The sequence below is a fragment of the Cetorhinus maximus genome, chromosome 4 (genome assembly GCF_964194155.1).
Source record: "Cetorhinus maximus chromosome 4, sCetMax3.hap1.1, whole genome shotgun sequence".
Taxonomy (NCBI): domain Eukaryota; kingdom Metazoa; phylum Chordata; class Chondrichthyes; order Lamniformes; family Cetorhinidae; genus Cetorhinus; species Cetorhinus maximus.
The window spans coordinates 179,221,636-179,240,611 of NC_135882.1; the positions used below are offsets into that span (position 1 = coordinate 179,221,636).

General features: G+C 51.2%; 1 protein-coding gene across 5 annotated transcripts in view; it reads left to right on the plus strand.

The window, feature by feature from the left end:
* LOC144680067 (arf-GAP with GTPase, ANK repeat and PH domain-containing protein 3-like) overlaps positions 1 to 18,976 on the plus strand; it is a 708,867-nt gene that overhangs the window by 551,841 nt on the left and 138,050 nt on the right. Inside the window, exon 13 of one of the 5 annotated variants that reach the window (XM_078541211.1) lies at positions 16,036 to 16,043. The exons of the other annotated variants lie outside the window; for them this stretch is intronic. Coding sequence (XP_078397337.1) covers positions 16,036 to 16,043 — 8 coding nt within the window. The remainder of the gene's footprint in view (positions 1 to 16,035; positions 16,044 to 18,976) is intronic. 5 annotated transcript variants of the gene reach the window in all.

The following is an 18,976-nucleotide window of genomic DNA, read 5'->3' on the forward strand; positions in this document are numbered from 1 at the left end:
AGAGGTGGAGAGGGGTCGGGAGGGACTTCCAGAGGTTGGGATACAAGCAGCTGAGGGCTTGGCTATTGAGGGTGGAGCGATTGTAATTGGGAAAGTTCAGGAGGCCAGAATGACTGGAATGCAGATATCTTGGAGGGTTGTGGGGCTGGAGGAGATTACAGAGATAGAGAGGGGCGAGGCCATGAAGGGATTTGAAAACAAGGATGAAAATTTTAAAATCAAGATGTTGCTTGACTGGGCTCCAGTGTAGGTCGGTGAGCACAGGGATGGTGGGTGAATGGAACTTGGAGCGAGTTAGGACACAGACAGCAGAGTTTTGGATGAACCCTCGAGTTTATAGAGGGTAGGATAGGGGAGAACAGCCAGGAGTGCGTTGAAATAGTCAAGTCTAGAGGTACCTTATATTTTGTGAATGGTGGTGTGCGCAGGCTTTGCAGGCAGAGAATTGGTGAAAGCAATTGATTTGATTTCTCTCTTCCCATCAGCATCCTGATCAGCTGGGTCGACACGTATTATGTGGAAACTGCCATGTTCTTGCATGTGCTAAGGGGCTGTCCCAATTGTGTGTTTAAAACTAAGAGAGCATACAGACCCACTAAATGCCAGGCACCAGCCGCCATTCCTTCAGAATGAGACAGTTATATATAATATGGAAAATATAATTCTTTGCCACCTGACTCAGTGGCAGAAGTTAGCTGGATTAAACCTGGCTCTCCCTTTCTACATGCTCACTACCCACTGAGAATTCCCAGAACACAGATCTTGTTTGTTTAGATTGTATCACCTCCCACAGCTCTGAAGAACATGAAGATACCCACTGCCAAGCTTCTCCGGATAGCCTCAGCAAAGATAGGAACGCACCACGCCTCACAATGCAAACAGATCTGGGCCTCTACTTCTCTATCCCCACCAGGGTTTATACACCAGGGAGGTGGTTCCATAGTGGTATTGTCACTGGACTAGTAATCTAGAAACCTGGGGGGAATGCCCTGGGATCCAGGTTCAATTCCCACCACAGCAGATGGTGGAATTTAAATTCAATGAAGTTCAATGAAACTGTTGTTGATTGTTGTAAAATCCCACCTGGTTCACTAATGGGAAGGAAATCTGCCGTCCTTACCTGGTCTGGCCTACATGTGACTCCAGACCCACAGCAATCTGGCTGACTCTTAGGGCAATTAGGGATGGGCAATAAATAAAAAAAAACAAATTTTTAAAAAGTCTCTACCTCTGCAGAGTGTGAGATTGTGCCCCTGGTGGATTGTGAGACTGTATCCTATGGTGTACTCCACAGCAGAATGTGAGACTGTACATACCTTTCAGAGTGAGAGAATATCCCCCAGTAGACTATGAGACTGTACCCATAGGCAGAGTGTGAGACAATAGCCCCGCATGTATGTGACTGTACCCCTGGCAGTGTGATATACTGTAGCCCCTCTTGGCAGAGTGAGAGTCTGTAGCCCTGGTGGAGCATTAGCCTGTACCCCTGGCGGTGTGTGAGATAGTACCCCTGGCGGTGTGTGAGACTGTACCCCTGGTGGTGTGTGAGACTGTATCCTTGGCGATGTGTGAGACTGTACCCTTGGCGGTGTGTGAGACTGTATCCTTGGCGATGTGTGAGACTGTATCCCTGGTGGTGTGTGAGACTGTATCCTTGGCGGTGTGTGAGACTGTACCCCTGGCGGTGTGTGAGACTGTATCCTTGGCGATGTGTGAGACTGTACCCCCGGCGGTGTGTGAGACTGTATCCTTGGTGGTGTGTGAGACTGTACCCTTGGGGATGTGTGAGACTGTACCCCTGGCGGTGTGTGAGACTGTACCCTCGGCGATGTGTGAGACTGTACCCCTGGCGGTGTGTGAGACTGTACCCTTGGCGATGTGTGAGACTGTACCCCTGGCGGTGTGTGAGACTGTACCCTTGGCGATGTGTGAGACTGTACCCCTGGCGGTGTGTGAGACTGTATCCCTGGCGGTCTGTGAGACTGTACCCCTGGCGGTGTGTGAGACTGTACCCCTGGCAGGGTGTGAGACTGTACCCCTGGCGGGGCGTGAGACTGTACCCCTGGCAGGGCGTGAGACTGTACCCCTGGCGGGGCGTGAGACTGTACCCCTGGCGGGGTGTGAGACTGTACCCCTGGCGGGGTGTGAGACTGTACCCCTGGCGGGGTGTGAGACTGTACCCCTGGCGGGGTGTGAGACTGTACCCCGGCGGTGTGTGAGACTGTAGCCCCTCCGTCAGTTGGGTGTAATTTACTTGGAAATTGCTCTGGGCCAGTCCTAGACCTTGCAGCTTTCCCCCCCCATTCTTCAGGGCACTTTTGTGAAGTTTGAGTGCTGAAATATGAAAGCTGATTTAAATTATTTTTCTGATAAATAGACTGGATGAATAATTTCTCAATAGCGTAATTTTTCATTGATTGGCCCTGTGCGAAACCTTTCACGGTGGCACAATTCTGTGAAATAGCTTTCAAAAAATGCCAGCCTTTTAACGTCAAAATTATACCACTGTTGATTTTCAATTTGTTTTTTAATGTTGCTGCATTGAGTCATTGTGGCAAACCTTCAATGTATTTTTTGGTCTATTACATTAAGGAGATTTGGATGCATTCTCTTGTTCCTCCTCCTCCGTCCTACCACTCCCCCCACCCCCCAACCCCATCCCCGTCTCTGTTCACACACACACACACACCCCACCCCCATCCCTCTTTTCTCTCTCTCTCTCTCTCACACACACACACACACACACACACACACAAACAACACCCCCACCCCCACCCCATTCCTGTTCTCACACATACACACACACATGCATCCCTGCACCTCCTCACCCCCATCCCTGTTCTCACATACACACCCCCCACTCCCATCTCACTGCTGCTTTCCTTCCACGCGTCCCCTGGTGAGAAATGAAAGATTAATTTAGTCTGGTCTAACAGGCTAATTACCGATACTAATTAGAGCTAATTACTGGATAGACGCTGTTATTACTCTGTATGATGGGAGAGAATTGCGTTTAATGAAATTAACACGGATGGCATCTTCAATCGCCGTGCGGCACATCACAAAAAATTTAAATCGCAGCACTTACAAATTTGAAAATGATGGATTTCAATCCATTTACTTCTTTTGTCATATTTTATTCTCATCTGTTACTTATAGCGTTGATGCTTGTTCAGATGAAGGCTCCTCAGCCCCAGGGCGGAGCTCCCCATCCCCCAGGGCGGAGCCCCTCATCCCCCAGGGCGGAGCCCCTCATCCCCCAGGGCGGAGCCCCTCATCCCCCAGGGCGGAGCCCCTCATCCCCCAGGGCGGAGCCCCTCATCCCCCAGGGCGGAGCTCCCCATCCCCCAGAGCGGAGCCCCTCATCCCCCAGAGCGGAGCCCCTCATCCCCCAGGGCGGAGCTCCTCATCCCCCAGGGCGGAGCCCCTCATGCCCCAGGGCGGAGCCCCTCATGCCCAGCGCGGAGCTCCTCATGCCCCAGGGCGGAGCCCCTCATGCCCAGCGCGGAGCTCCTCATGCCCCAGGGCGGAGCCCCTCATCCCCCAGGGCGGAGCCCCTCATCCCCCAGGGCGGAGCCCCTCATCCCCCAGGGCGGAGCCCCTCATGCCCAGCGCGGAGCCCCTCATGCCCCAGGGCGGAGCCCCTCATCCCCCAGGGCGGAGCTCCTCATCCCCCAGGGCGGAGCCCCTCATCCCCCAGGGCGGAGCTCCCCATCCCCCAGGGCGGAGCTCCTCATCCCCCAGGGCGGAGCTCCTCATCCCCCAGGGCGGAGCTCCTCATGCCCAGGGCGGAGCTCCTCATGCCCCAGGGCGGAGCTCCTCATGCCCCAGGGTGGAGCTCCTCATCCCCCAGGGCGGAGCTCCTCATGCCCAGGGCGGAGCTCCTCATGCCCCAGGGCGGAGCTCCTCATGCCCCAGGGCGGAGCTCCTCATGCCCCAGGGCGGAGCTCCTCATCCCCCAGGGCGGAGCTCCTCATGCCCCAGGGTGGAGCTCCTCATGCCCAGGGTGGAGCTCCCCATGCCCAGGGCAGAGCTCCTCATGCCCAGGGTGGAGCTCCCCATGCCCAGGGCAGAGCTCCTCATGTCCCAGGGCGGAGCTCCTCATGCCCAGGTCAGAGCTCCCCATGCCCCAGGGCAGAGCTCCCCATGCCCCATAGCGGAGCTCCCCATGTCCCAAGGTGAAGCCCCCCCCAAACCAAGCTCCTCATGCCCAGGGTGGAGCTCGTCATTCCCCAAGGCAGATCTCCTGTGCTGGTGTGCGGGACTGGCTGTGCTGGTGTGTGAACATAAGGAAGCATTTTTTTTCTTAATTCACGGGATGTGGGCTTTGCTGGCTGGGCCAGCATTTATTGCCCATTCCTAGTTGCCCTTGAGAAGGTGGTGGTGAGCTGCCTTCTTGAACTGCTGCAGTACAAGTTGTAGGTACACCCACAGTGCTGTTAGGGAGGGAGTTCCATCTTTGACCCAGTGACAATGAAGGAACAGTTATATATTTCCAAGTCTGGATGGTGAGTGACTTGGAGGGGAACTTGCAGGGGATGGTGTTCCCATCTATCTGCTTCTCTTGTCCTTCTAGATGGTAGCGGGTTTGGAAGGCGCTGTCTAAGGGACCTTTGTGAATTCCTGCAGTGCATCTTGCAGATGGTACACGCTGCTGCTACTGTGCATCAGTGATGGAGGGAGTGAATGTTTGTTGATGTGGTGCCAATCAAGCGGGCTGCTTTGTCCTGGACAGTGTCCAGCTTCTTCAGTGTTGTAGGAACTACACTCATCCAGGCAAGTGGGGAGTATTCCATCACACTCCTGACTTGTGCCTTGTCGATGGTGGACAGGCTTTGGGGAGTCAGGAGGCGAGTTACTCGTTGCACAATTCCTATCCTCTGGCCTGCTCTTGTAGCCACAGTATTTATATGGCTATAATAAGAGTCCTAGTCCAGGATTCTCTTCAGGTTAACTTGCAGGTTGAGTCGGTAGTTCGGAAGGCAAATGCAATGTTGGCATTTATTTCGAGAGGACTAGAATATAAAAGCAGGGATGTGCTGCTGAGGCTTGGTAAGGTTCTGGCCAGACCACATTTAGAATATTGTGAGCAATTTTGGGCCCCGTATCTCAGGAAGGATGTGCTGGCCCTGGAGAGGGTCCAGAGGAGGTTCACGAGAATGATCTCAGCAATGAAAGGCTTAATATATGAGGAACGTTTGAGGACTCTGGGTCTATACTCGATGGAGTTTAGAAGGATGAGGGGGGATCTGATTGAAACGTACAGAATACTGAAAGGCCTGGATAGAGTGGACGTGGGGAAGATGTTTCCATTAGTAGGAGAGACTAGGACCTGAGGACACAGCCTCACAATAAAGGGAAGACCTTTTAGAACAGAGATGAGGAGAAACTTCTTTAGCCAGAGAGTGGTGAATCTATGGAATTCATTGCCACAGAAGGCTGTGGAGGCCAGGTCATTGAGTGTGTTTAAGACCGAGTTAGATAGGTTCTTGATTGGTAAGGGGATCAAAGGTTACGGAGAGAAGGCGGGAGAATGGGGTTGAGAAACTTATCAGCCATGATTGAATGGCGGAGCAGACTCGATGGGCCGAATGGCCTAATTTCTGCTCCTATGTCTTATGGTCTTACGGTCTTATGGCTAGTCCAATTCAGTTTCTGTTCAATGGTAACCCCCAGAATGTTGATAGTGGGGGATTCAACGATGGTAATGCCATTGAACAACAAGGGGCGATGGTTGGATTCTCTCTTGTTGGAGATGGTCATTGCCTGACACTTGTGTAGTGTGAATGTTACTTGCCACTTGTCAGCCCAAGCCTGGATATTGTCCAGGTCTTGGTGCTTTTGGACATGAACTGCTTTAGTATCTGAGGAGTTGCAAATGGTGCTGGACATTGTGCAATCATCAGTGAACATCCTCACTTCTGACCTTATGATGGAAGGAAGGTCATTGATGAAGTAGCTGAAGATGGTTGGGCCTAGGACACTACCCTGAGGAACTCCTGCAGTGATGTCCTGGAGCCGAGATGATTGACCTCCAACAACCACAACCATCTTCCTTTGTGCTCGGTATGACCCAACCAGTGGAGAGTTTCCCCCCTGATTCCTATTGACTCCAGTTTTGCTAGGGCTCCTTGATGCTACACTCGGTCAAATGCTCCCTTGATGTCAAGGGCAGTCACTCTCACCTCACCTCGGGAGCTCAGCTCTTTTGTCCATGTTTGAATCAAGGCTGTAATGCAGTCAGGAGCTGAATGGCCCTGGCGGAACCCAAACTGGGTGTCAGTGAGCAGGTTAATGCTAAGCAAATGCTGCTTGATAGCACTGTTGATGACCCCTTCCATTACTTTACTGATGATGGAGAGTAGACTGATGGGGAAGTCATTGTCTGGGTTGGATTTGTCCTGCTTTTTGTGTACAGGACATACCTGGGCAATTTTCCGCATAGCTGGGTAGATGCCAGTGTTGTAGCTGTACTGGAACAGCTTGGCTAGGCGCACGGCAAGTTCTGTAGCACAAGCCTTCAGTCCTATTGCCGGAATATTGTCAAGGCCCATAGCCTTTGCACTATCCAGTGCCTTCAGCCATTTCTTGATATCACGTGGAATGAATTGAATTGGCTGAAGACTGGCATCTGTGATGCTGGGGACCTCTGGAGGAAGCTGAGATGGATCATCCACTTGGCACTTCTGGCTGAAGATTGTTGCGAATGCTTCAGCCTCATCTTTTGCACTGATGTACTGGGCTCCTCCATCACTGAGAATGGGGATATTTGTGGAGCCCCCTCCTCAAGTGAGTTGTTTAATTGTCCACCACCATTTATGACTGGATGCGGCAGGACTGCAGAGCTTAGATCTGATCTGTTGGTTGTGGGATCGCTTAGCTCTGTCTATCACTTGCTTCTTATGCTGTTTGACATGCAAATGGTCCTGTGTTATAGCTTCACCAGGTAGACACCTCATTTTTAGGTATGCCTGGTGCTGCTCCTGGCATGTCCTCCTGCACTCTTCATTGAACCAGGGTTGATCCCCTGGCTTGATGGTAATGGTAGAGTGGGGGATATGCCGGGCCATGAGGTTACAGATTGTGTTCGAGTACAATTCTGCTGCTGCTGATGGCCTGCAGCACCTCATGGATGCCCATATATATCCGATACACCCATAAGAACATAAGAAATAGGAGCAGGAGTCGGCCAATTGGCCCCTCAAGCCTGCCCCGCCATTCAATAAGATCATGGCTGATCTGCCCCAGGCCCCAACTCCTCTTTCATGCCAGCTCCTCATAGCCCTCAACCCCCCGATATTTCAAAAGTCTATTTACCTCCTCTTTAAATACTTCCAGTGTTATCGCCTCCACAACTCTCTGTGGTAGATAATTCCAGACATTCACTACACTCTGAGAGAAGAAATTCCGTCGCATCTCAGTATTAAATGAGTGCCCCCTTATTCTGTAACTATGTCCCCTCGTTCGAGGTTCCCCCACTAGTGAAAACATCTTCTCAACATCTACCCTGTCAAGCCCCCTCAGAATCTTGTACGTTTCAATAAGATCACCCCTCATTCTTCTAAGCCCTAATGAATAAAGGCCTAACTTGTTTAGCTGTTCTTGATAAGTCAACCCCTTCATCCCAGGAATCAGCCTAGTGAATCTCTTTTGAACTGCCTCCAATGCCAGTATATCCTTTCTTAGATACGAGGACCAAAACTGTACACAGTACTCCAGGTGTGGCCTCACCAACACCCTGTACAGTTGTAACAAGACTTCCCTATTTTTAAACTCCAACCCCCGAGCAATACAGGCCAAAAATTCCATTTGCCTTCTTAATTACTTGCTGCACCTGCATGCTAACTTTCTGTGTTTCATGCACAAAAACACCCAGGTCCCTCTGTGCTGCACTTTTTTTGGAGTCTCTCTCCATTTAAATAATTGTCTGCCTTTTGATTTTTCCTACCAAAGTGCCTGACCTCACACTTTCCTGCATTAAACTCCATCTGCCAAGTTTTCGCCCACTCACTCAACCTGTCTATATCCCCTTGCAGATTCCTTATGTGCTCATCATAACATGCCCTCCCACCTATTTTTGTATTATCAGCAAATTTGGATGCATTACACTCTGCCCCCTCCTCCAAGTCATTAATATAGATATTAAATAATTGAGGCCCTAGGACTAATCCTTGTGGTGCTCCACTAGTTACATCTTTTCAACCTGAAAAAGACCCATTAATCCCAACTCTGTCTTCTGTATGTTAACCAATCCTCAATCCATGCAAATACATTACCCCGATACCTTGAGCAATATCTTGTGCAATAACCTTTTATGTGGTACCTTATCAAATGCCTTCTGGAAATCCAAATATTCCCCTGGTTCCCCTTGATCAACTCTGCTTCTTATATCGTCAAAGAACTCTAGCAAACCATGTTGACTCTGTTTGATTGCATTCAGCATTTCTAAATGTCCTGCTATTTCTTCCCTAAAAATGGACGGTAGCATTTTCCCAATGACAGATGTAGGCTGACTGGCCTATAGTTTCCTGTATTTTGTCTCCCCCCGTTCTTCAACAGGGGTGTCACATTATCAGTTTTCCAATCCGCTGGGACCCTCCCGGAGTCCAGTGAGTCCTAGAATATTTCGACCAATGCCTCCACTATCTCTGCAGCCACTTCCTTTAAAACCCTTGGATGCAGGTCATCAGGTCCTGGCGACTTGTCTGCCTTTAGCCCCATTAGTTTGTCAAATACTTTGCCCCTCGTGATAGAGACAGTTACAAGATCTTCCCTCCCATTAGCTCCTGGCTTCTCTGATATCTTTGGGATGTTTATAGTGTCCTTCACCATGAAGACCGATGCAAAATATTGGTTTAAATTATCTGCCTGTTCCCTGTTATCAGTTCTCCAGTCGCATCCTCCAAGGGTCCCATGCTCACTTTAGCTACTCTCTTTCTTGTCCTATACCTGTAGAAGTTCTTGCTGTTTGTTTTTATATTTCTTGCCAATTTATTTTCACAATCAATTTTCTCCCTCTTTATTACCTTTTTAGTCTCCGCTGCTGGTTCCTAAAAAATTCCCAATCTTTTGGCCAACCACTAGTTTTCGCTGCTTTGTACGCCTCAGTTTTTGATTGGATACTCTCCTTGACCACCTTTGTTAACCACGGGTGGTTCATCCTTCTCATTGAGTCCTTCTTTTGACTGGGATAAATTTTTGCTGAGCTTTATGAAATATCTGCTTAAATGTCTGCCACTGCTCATCCACTGACCTTCCCTTAGTCTATTTTCCACATTGCAGAACCTTCCCAGGAACAGGCTATTTTAGATCTAGTAATGTGTAATGAGGTGGGATTAATAAGAGATGTTGTAGTTAAGGATCCTCTAGGGGGTAGCGATCACAATATGGTAGAATTTCAAATTCAGTTTGAGGGCGAGCAACTCGGGTCTCAAACCAATGTCCTCAACTTAAATAAGGGCAGTTACAGAGCTATGAAGAAAGAGTTGTTTAAGCGTATTGCTCTAAGAAATAATCCCTGATGCACTCTACAAATTCGTCGTCTGTGTTACCCCTGCCAATCCGATTTGTCCAGTCAATATGCAGATTAAAATCACCCATGACAGTTGTAGCACCCTTCTTACATGCCTGCATTATTTATCAATTTATACTTTGTCCTGAAACACAGAGTCCAGGCAACTCTCCCACCCCCTGATGCGCCACAGTGTCCGCAGCTCGGACTCCAGCTAATCAACTCTGAGCTGAAGTTCCTCGAGCAGCCAACACATGGTGCAGATGTGGTCACCATGGATTGCACCAGTGTCCACCAGCTCCCACATACTACAGCCGCAACACCTCGCCTGCCCAGCCATCTCTACTCTATTTAAATTAATTAATTTGGATGTTAAATATTTTAAAAGTGAATTTCTTAACTGTACTCTTCAACTGTAATAACGCCTCCTGATTTCAACCACGTGGCAATCAAAAGAGACACGGGAGAGATACCCACCAATCATCTACCTGCTTTCCTTTGATGTCATCCTTTGGCTCTGACAGGTAGAAACAGGTTAAGGAGGCTCTCTGCCGCCGGTTTTATCTTCTGCCCCCGCTGCCCTTCACACGCAGCTCTGCTCTCCGTTGACCCTCATGGCCGCCGCTTTTCTTTCTGAGAAAAGGTAGCAAAGGAATGGAGCACCTCCTCCTTCCTCACCGAACTCCCTCAGTCACCTCTGCTCTGGAACTCACGCCACTGCTTGTGCTGTTTTTATAGCTCCTCCGCCCTCCTCTAGGTGCTGCTGTCTGCCTGGCTCAGGGTCCTTATCTCTCACTCTCGTGGGACATGGACTGCTGGTGTACGGGACTGGCTGTGTTGGTGTACGGGACTGGCTGTGTTGGTGTGTGGGACTGGCTGTGTTGGTGTGTGGGGGCCTGGTTTTGTGGGACTGTCTGTGCTGGTGTGCGGGACTGGCTGTGTTGGTGTGTGGGACTGGCTGTGTTGGTGTGCGGGACTGGCTGTGCTGGTGTGTGGGACTGGCTGTGCTGGTGTGTGGGACTGGCTGTGTTGGTGTGTGGGACTGGCTGTGTTGGTGTGCGGGACTGGCTGTGCTGGTGTGCGGGACTGGCTGTGCTGGTGTGTGGGACTGGCTGTGCTGGTGTGTGGGACTGGCTGTGCTGGTGTGTGGGACTGGCTGTGCTGGTGTGTGGGACTGGCTGTGTTGGTGTGTGGGACTGGCTGTGTTGGTGTGTGGGACTGGCTGTGCTGGTGTGTGGGACTGGCTGTGCTGGTGTGTGGGACTGGCTGTGCTGGTGTGTGGGACTGGCTGTGTTGGTGTGTGGGACTGGCTGTGTTGGTGTGTGGGACTGGCTGTGTTGGTGTGTGGGACTGGCTGTGTTGGTGTGTGGGACTGGCTGTGCTGGTGTGTGGGACTGGCTGTGCTGGTGTGTGGGACTGGCTGTGTTGGTGTGTGGGTCTGTCTGTGTTGGTGTGTGGGCCTGTCTGTGTTGGTGTGTGGGTCTGTCTGTGTTGGTGTGTGGGCCTGTCTGTGTTGGTGTGTGGGTCTGCCTGTGTTGGTGTGTGGGCCTGTCTGTGTTGGTGTGTGGGTCTGCCTGTGTTGGTGTGTGGGCCTGTCTGTGTTGGTGTGTGGGTGTGTCTGTGCTGGTGTGTGGGTCTGTCTGTGTTGGTGTGTGGGTCTGTCTGTGTTGGTGTGTGGGTGTGTCTGTGTTGGTGTGTGGGTCTGTCTGTGCTGGTGTGTGGGTCTGTCTGTGTTGGTGTGTGGGTCTGTCTGTGTTGGTGTGTGGGTGTGTCTGTGTTGGTGTGTGGGACTGTCTGTGTTGGTGTGTGGGCCTGTCTGTGTTGGTGTGTGGGACTGGCTGTGTTGGTGTGTGGGTCTGCCTGTGCTGGTGTGTGGGACTGGCTGTGTTGGTGTGTGGGTCTGCCTGTGTTGGTGTGTGGGTCTGGCTGTGCTGGTGTGTGGGTCTGCCTGTGTTGGTGTGTGTGACTGGCTGTGTTGGTGTGTGGGTCTGGCTGTGTTGGTGTGTGGGACTGGCTGTGCTGGTGTGTGGGTCTGTCTGTATTGGTGTGTGTGACTGGCTGTGTTGGTGTGTGGGACTGTCTGTGTTGGTGTGTGGGTCTGCCTGTGTTGGTGTGTGGGTCTGTCTGTGTTGGTGTGTGGGTCTGCCTGTGTTGGTGTGTGGGACTGTCTGTGTTGGTGTGTGGGACTGTCTGTGTTGGTGTGTGTGACTGGCTGTGTTGGTGTGTGGGACTGTCTGTGTTGGTGTGTGGGACTGTCTGTGTTGGTGTGTGTGACTGGCTGTGTTGGTGTGTGGGTCTGTCTGTGTTGGTGTGTGGGTCTGTCTGTGTTGGTGTGTGGGTGTGTCTGTGTTGGTGTGTGGGACTGGCTGTGTTGGTGTGTGGGACTGGCTGTGTTGGTGTGTGGGACTGGCTGTGCTGGTGTGTGGGTCTGGCTGTGTTGGTGTGTGGGCCTGTCTGTGTTGGTGTGTGTGACTGGCTGTGTTGGTGTGTGGGACTGTCTGTGTTGGTGTGTGGGTCTGCCTGTGCTGGTGTGTGGGACTGGCTGTGTTGGTGTGTGGGACTGTCTGTGTTGGTGTGTGGGACTGGCTGTGTTGGTGTGTGGGACTGTCTGTGTTGGTGTGTGGGACTGGCTGTGTTGGTGTGTGGGACTGTCTGTGTTGGTGTGTGGGACTGGCTGTGCTGGTGTGTGGGTCTGGCTGTGTTGGTGTGTGGGACTGGCTGTGTTGGTGTGTGGGACTGGCTGTGCTGGTGTGTGGGTCTGGCTGTGTTGGTGTGTGGGCCTGTCTGTGTTGGTGTGTGTGACTGGCTGTGTTGGTGTGTGGGACTGGCTGTGTTGGTGTGTGGGACTGGCTGTGTTGGTGTGTGGGACTGGCTGTGTTGGTGTGTGGGTCTGGCTGTGTTGGTGTGTGGGCCTGTCTGTGTTGGTGTGTGGGACTGGCTGTGTTGGTGTGTGGGCCTGTCTGTGTTGGTGTGTGGGTCTGCCTGTGCTGGTGTGTGGGACTGGCTGTGTTGGTGTGTGGGACTGTCTGTGTTGGTGTGTGGGACTGGCTGTGTTGGTGTGTGGGACTGTCTGTGTTGGTGTGTGGGACTGTCTGTGTTGGTGTGTGGGACTGGCTGTGTTGGTGTGTGGGACTGTCTGTGTTGGTGTGTGGGACTGCCTGTGTTGGTGTGTGGGACTGGCTGTGTTGGTGTGTGGGACTGGCTGTGCTGGTGTGTGGGTCTGTCTGTATTGGTGTGTGCGACTGGATGTACGAGGCTCGTTGTGCTGGGATTATTGCTCTGAGATTCACATCATCTGTACAGTCTGATCATGTTTCTAAATCAAAATAATGATTGCCTCAAGTGTCTGTTAATTTTTTGAGGATGCTCTAAAAAAGGCTGTGTCGCAGCCTGAGATTAGAATTCCTGATGATGATTTTCAGATCCTTTAATTTCTAGCAAGATAATAGAAAATCAGGTGAGCTTTCTGACGGAATATTTTAAACTGATTTTGTGGAGACCTATTTGCTGAAATTATCCTAATGAGAGGCAGCCAAGGAGGAGATGAACTCACACACCTATAAATGCTGAAGTTAAGTATGTGGCCTGAGTTGACAGTCGTGTCCAGGGGTGAAGATGTTTAAATAGAAGGGGGCAAAGAAAGAGAAAGGGGAAAGAGAGAGAGAGAAGGAAGAGGCTAAACTGAAGTTAAATAGTGATAAAAGACAGCACTGTGCACGGTGACTAATCAATGTCACAGCTTAATTGAAAAATATTATTGCCTGGAGGAAGCATCACCACAGGGCCAAATTTACATTAATGGAAAAAAAAAGTGCAGCAAAGTTAACTCCTTAATGCCCAGGCAGGGTGCTAGGATCTGCCAAAGGCTGTGCCATCGGCAAGTATGGAGCCTAGTGAAGGGAAACTCTGCTGAGCTCTTGTCAGACATTGGCTAATCCTTCTCCAATGTGCAAACAACTAACCAGCTAATCTGTCATGCCAGACTTATATACCAAGTCCCTTTGTGTTTAGTTTATCTCCCTGACCATCTCCCCCTAACTAGTAGAGCAATAAATTTTCCTCCAATTCCAAATTCACATCCTCCTTTCAAATCCGTCTGCACCCTCGTACCTCCCCAACTCCCCCGGCCCTCCAACACTATACCACACAGTGTAAATACTGTGGGTCAATATTAATGCTGGTATTCTGTGCATCAGTAATATTACTGGTGTTCTGAGGGTTAGTATTATTACTGGTATTCTGTGGTCAGTATTATTACAGGAATTCGGTGGGTCAGTACTATTGCCTGTATTCTGTGGGCCGGCATTATTGCCCATATTCTGTGGGTCAGTATTTTTGCTGTTACACTGTGGGTCAGTATTATTAGAGGTATTCTCTGGGTCAGCATTATTAATGGTATTCTGTGGGTCAGTATTATTGTTTTTTTATTCATTCTTGGGATTTGGCTGTCGCTGGCTAGGCCAGCATTTATTGCTCATCCCTAATTGCCCTTGTTCAGAGGGCATTTAAGAGTAAACCACATTGCTGTGGGTCTGGAGTCACATGTAGGCCAGACCAGGTAAGGATGGCAGATTTCCTTCCCTAAAGGACAGTAGTGATGGGATTTTACAACAATCGACAATGGTTTCACGGTCACCATTAGACTTTTAATTCCAGAATTTTATTTAATTCAAATTCTACAATCTGCTGTGGGATTCCAACCCCGGTCCCCAGAGCATTAATCTGGGTCCCTGGATTACTAGTCCAGCGACAATACAACTACGCCATCGCCTCCCCCTTATTGCTGGTGTTCTGTGGGCCAGTATTATTACAGGTATACTGCGGGTCAGTACTGTTGCTGGTACTCTGTGGGTCAGTAATGCAGAAATTCACCAAGGCTCCTTAGACAACACCTTCCAAACCCACGACCACTACCATCTGAAAGGACAAGGGCAGCAGACAGATGGGAACACCACCACCTAGAAGTTCCCCTCCAAGTCACTGACCATCCTGACTTTCGCCATCCCTTCACTGTCGCTGGGTCAAAATTCTGGAACTCCCTCCCTAACAGCACTGTGGGTGTACCTACACCACATGGACTGCAGCGATGATCACCACCTTCTCAAGGGCAACTAGAGGTGGGCAATAAATGCTGGCCCAGCCAGTGAAGCCCATATCCCGTGAATACTTAAAAAAGTATTGTTGCATTCTGTGGGTCAGTATTATTGCTGGTATTCTGAGAGTCAGTATTATTGTCCATATTCTGTAGGTCAGTATTAGTGTCCATATTTTGTGGGTCAGTATTATTGCTGGTATTCTGAGAGTCAGTATTATTGTCCATATTCTGTAGGTCAGTATTAGTGTCCATATTTTGTGGGTCAGTATTATTGCTGGTATTCTGTGGGTCAGTATTATTACTGGTATTCTGTGGTTCAGGACTATTGCTGGTATTATGTAGGTTAGTATTATTACAGGTATTCTGTGGGTCAGTATTATTGCTGGTATTCTGTGGGTCAGTATTATTGCTGGTATTCTGTGGGTCAGTATTATTGCTGGTATTCTGTGGGTCAGTATTATTGCTGGTATTCTGCGGGCCAATATTATTACAGGTATTCTGTAGGTCAGAACTATTGCTGTTATTCTGTGGGTCAGTATTATTACAAGTATTCTGTGGGTCAATATTATTACAGATATTCTGTAGGTCAGGACTATTGCTGGTATTCTGTGGGTCAGTATTATTACAGGTATTCTATGTGTCTATTATTATTGGTATTCTGTGGGTCAGTATTATTACAGGTATTCTATGTGTCAGTATTATTATTGGTATTCTGTGGGTCAGTATTATTACAGGTATTCTATGTGTCAGTATTATTATTGGTATTCTGTGGGTCAGTATTATTACAGGTATTCTATGTGTCAGTATTATTATTGGTATTCTGTGGGTCAGTATTATTACAGGTATTCTATGTGTCAGTATTATTATTGGTATTCTGTGGGTCAGTATTATTACTGGCACTCTGTGGAAAATTTGTGACTTGCGATGGTTAAAGACCATTGAGAGTCTCATTCTTCATTTGGTGTGGACAGGGCCTCGGGGTATCAGAGTCTCTCCAGTTGGTGTGGACAGGGCCTCGGGGTATCAGAGTCTCTCCGGTTGGTGTGGATAGAGCCTGGGGGTATCAGGGTCTCTCCAGTTGGTATGGACAGGGCCTGGGGGTATCAGGGTCTCTCCGGTTGGTGTAGACAGGGCCTGGGGGTATCAGAGTCTCTCCGGTCGGTGTGGACAGGGCCTGGGGGTATCAGGGTCTCTCCGGTTGGTGTAGACAGGGCCTGGGGGTATCAGAGTCTCTCCGGTCGGTGTGGACAGGGCCTGGGGGTATCAGGGTCTCTCCGGTTGGTGTGGACAGGGCCTGGGGGTATCAGAGTCTCTCCGGTCGGTGTGGACAGGGCCTGGGGGTATCAGGGTCTCTCTGGATAGTGTGGACAGGGCCTGGGGGTATCAGGGTCTCTCCGGTTGGCGTGGACAGGGCCTGGGGGTATCAGAGTCTCTCTGGTTGGTGTGGACAGGGCCTGGGGGTATCAGGGTCTGTCTGGTTGGTGTGGACACGACCTGGGGGTATCAGAGTCTCTCTGGTTGGTGTGGACAGGGCCTGGGGGTATCAGGGTCTCTCCGGTTGGTGCGGACAGGGCCTGGGGGTATCAGGGTCTCTCTGGTTGGTGTGGACAGGGCCTGGGGGTATCAGGGTCTCTCTGGTTGGTATGGACAGGGCCTGGGGGGTATCAGGGTCTCTCTGGTTGGTGTGGACAGGGCCTGGGGGTATCAGGGTCTCTCCGGTTGGTGTGGACAGGGCCTGTGAGTATCAGGGTCTCTACGGTTGGTGTGGACAGGGCCTGGGGCTATCAGGGTCTCTCCGGCTGGTATGGACAGGGCCTGGGGGTATCAGGGTCTCTCCAGTTGGTGTGGACAGGGCCTGGGGGTATCAGGGTCTCTCCGGTTGGTGTGGACAGGGCCTGGGGGTATCAGGGTCTCTCCGGTTGGCGTGGATAGGGCCTGGGGGTATCAGGGTCTCCCTGGTTGCTGTGGACACAGCCTTGGGGTATCAGGGTCTCTCCGGTCGGTGTGGACAGGGCCTGGGGGGTATCAGGGTCTCTCTGGTTGGTGTGGACAGGGCCTGGGGGTATCAGGGTCTCTCCGGTTGGTGCGGACAGGGCCTGGGGGTATCAGGGTCTCTCCGGTTGGTGTGGACAGGGCCTCGGAGTATCAGGGTCTCTCCGGTTGGTGTGGACAGGGCCTCGGGGTATCAGAGTCTCTCTGGTTGGTGTGGATACGGCCTGGGGGGGTATCAGGGTCTCTCTGGTTGGTGTGGACAGGGCCTGGGGGTATCAGGGTCTCCCTGGTTGCTGTGGACACGGCCTGGGGGTATCAGGGTCTCTCCGGTTGGTGTGGACAGGGCCTGGGGGTATCAGGGTCTCTCCGGTTGGTGTGGACAGGGCCTCGGGGGTATCAGAGTCTCTCTGGTTGGTGTGGACAGGGCCTCGGGGTATCAGAGTCTCTCCGGTTGGTGTGGACAGGGCCTCGGGGTATCAGAGTCTCTCTGGTTGGTGTGGACAGGGCCGGGGGGTATCAGAGTCTCTCCGGTTGGTGTGGATACGGCCTGGGGGGGTATCAGAGTCTCTCCGGTTGGTGTGGATACGGCCTGGGGGGGTATCAGAGTCTCTCCGGTTGGTGTGGATACGGCCTGGGGGGGTATCAGAGTCTCTCCGGTTGGTGTGGACAGGGCCGGGGGGTATCAGAGTCTCTCTGGTTGGTGTGGACTCTGTCTTTTTTGTACAATTAGTCCTGGTTTGATCTTTGACCTTTTTTGTCTATGTGACTCCAGCCGCCCGAACTCACATCGTGTGTATGTGAGTCTGCACCTGTTAAAAATTTAGTGATGACCTACACGATGCAAAGAACCATATACTCTCTGTGTCTGTTGGCTCAGTGCTAGCACTGTTGTCTCTGAGTGACCTGGTTCAAGACCCACTCCAGTACTTGAGCGCAAGATTCAAGCAGACACTCACAGTGCAATACTACAGAGGGTCAGTGCTACACTGTTGAAGGGACAGTACTGAGGGAGCGCTGCACAGTCACAGGATCAGCACTGAGGGAGCGCTGCACAGTCACAGGATCAGCACTGAGGGAGCGCTGCACAGTCACAGGATCAGCACTGAGGGAGCGCTGCACAGTCACAGGATCAGCACTGAGGGAGCGCTGCACAGTCACAGGATCAGCACTGAGGGAGCGCTGCACAGTCACAGGATCAGCACTGAGGGAGCGCTGCACTGTTGAAGGGACAGTACTGAGGGAGCGCTGCACAGTCACAGGATCAGCACTGAGGGAGCGCTGCATTGTTGAAGGGACAGTACTGAGGGTGCGCTGCACTGTCACAGGATCAGCACTGAGGGAGCGCTGCACAGTCACAGGATCAGCACTGAGGGAGCGCTGCACTGTTGAAGGGACAGAACTGAGGGAGCGCTGCACAGTCACAGGATCAGCACTGAGGGAGCGCTGCACTGTTGAAGGGACAGTACTGAGGGTGCGCTGCACTGTCGGAGGGTCAGTACTGAGGGTCACGAGACCAAGAATTCATTTTGTGAACATCTGAATGGTTCCCTGAGACTGTGTAAGCTTCTGGTAAAGTGCAGTTTTGTTCTTTGGCACTGGCTCCATTTTTGAATCCAATAACTGAAGAGTTGGTGTCGATCTTCGATTGGTGAATGTGTGCAGCCAACTTTCTCTGTGCACTGCTTCAAATCAGCACATTCATAACAAGTTAATGTGGCTATTTTGCGCCATAAAGTTAACAGGATGTTCCTGTGCTTGGTGTTCGGAGCTGTACCCCAGTGAGCATTAGCACTTCCTCTTGAGGAAGAGCACCACTAATCTGTTCTGCAGAGGAGGGGGCAGGAGAGCTACTCTTTCCTGTACTCCAGTGAGAGTCAGCACCTTCAGGAGAGGAGGGGGACCCCTACCCCAGTGAGAGTCAGCACCTTCAGGAGAGGAGGGGACCCATACCCAGTGAGAGTCAGCACCTTCAGGAGAGGAGGGGACCCATACCCAGTGAGAGTCAGCACCTTCAGGAGAGGAGGGGACCCATACCCAGTGAGAGTTAGCACCTTCAGGAGAGGAGGGGACCCATACCCAGTGAGAGTCAGCACCTTCAGGAGAGGAGGGGACCCATACCCAGTGAGAGTCAGCACCTTCAGGAGAGGAGGGGACCCATACCCAGTGAGAGTCAGCACCTTCAGGAGAGAAGGAGACCTGTATCCCAGTGACAGACCATAAGACACAGGGGCAGAGGTAGGCCATTCGGCCCATCAAGTCTGCTCCGCCATTCAATAAGATCATGGCTGATCTGACAACCCTCAACTTCACTTTCCTGCCTTATCCCCATAGCCTTTGATTCCCTTACTGATTAAAAATATGTCTGTCTATCTCAGTCT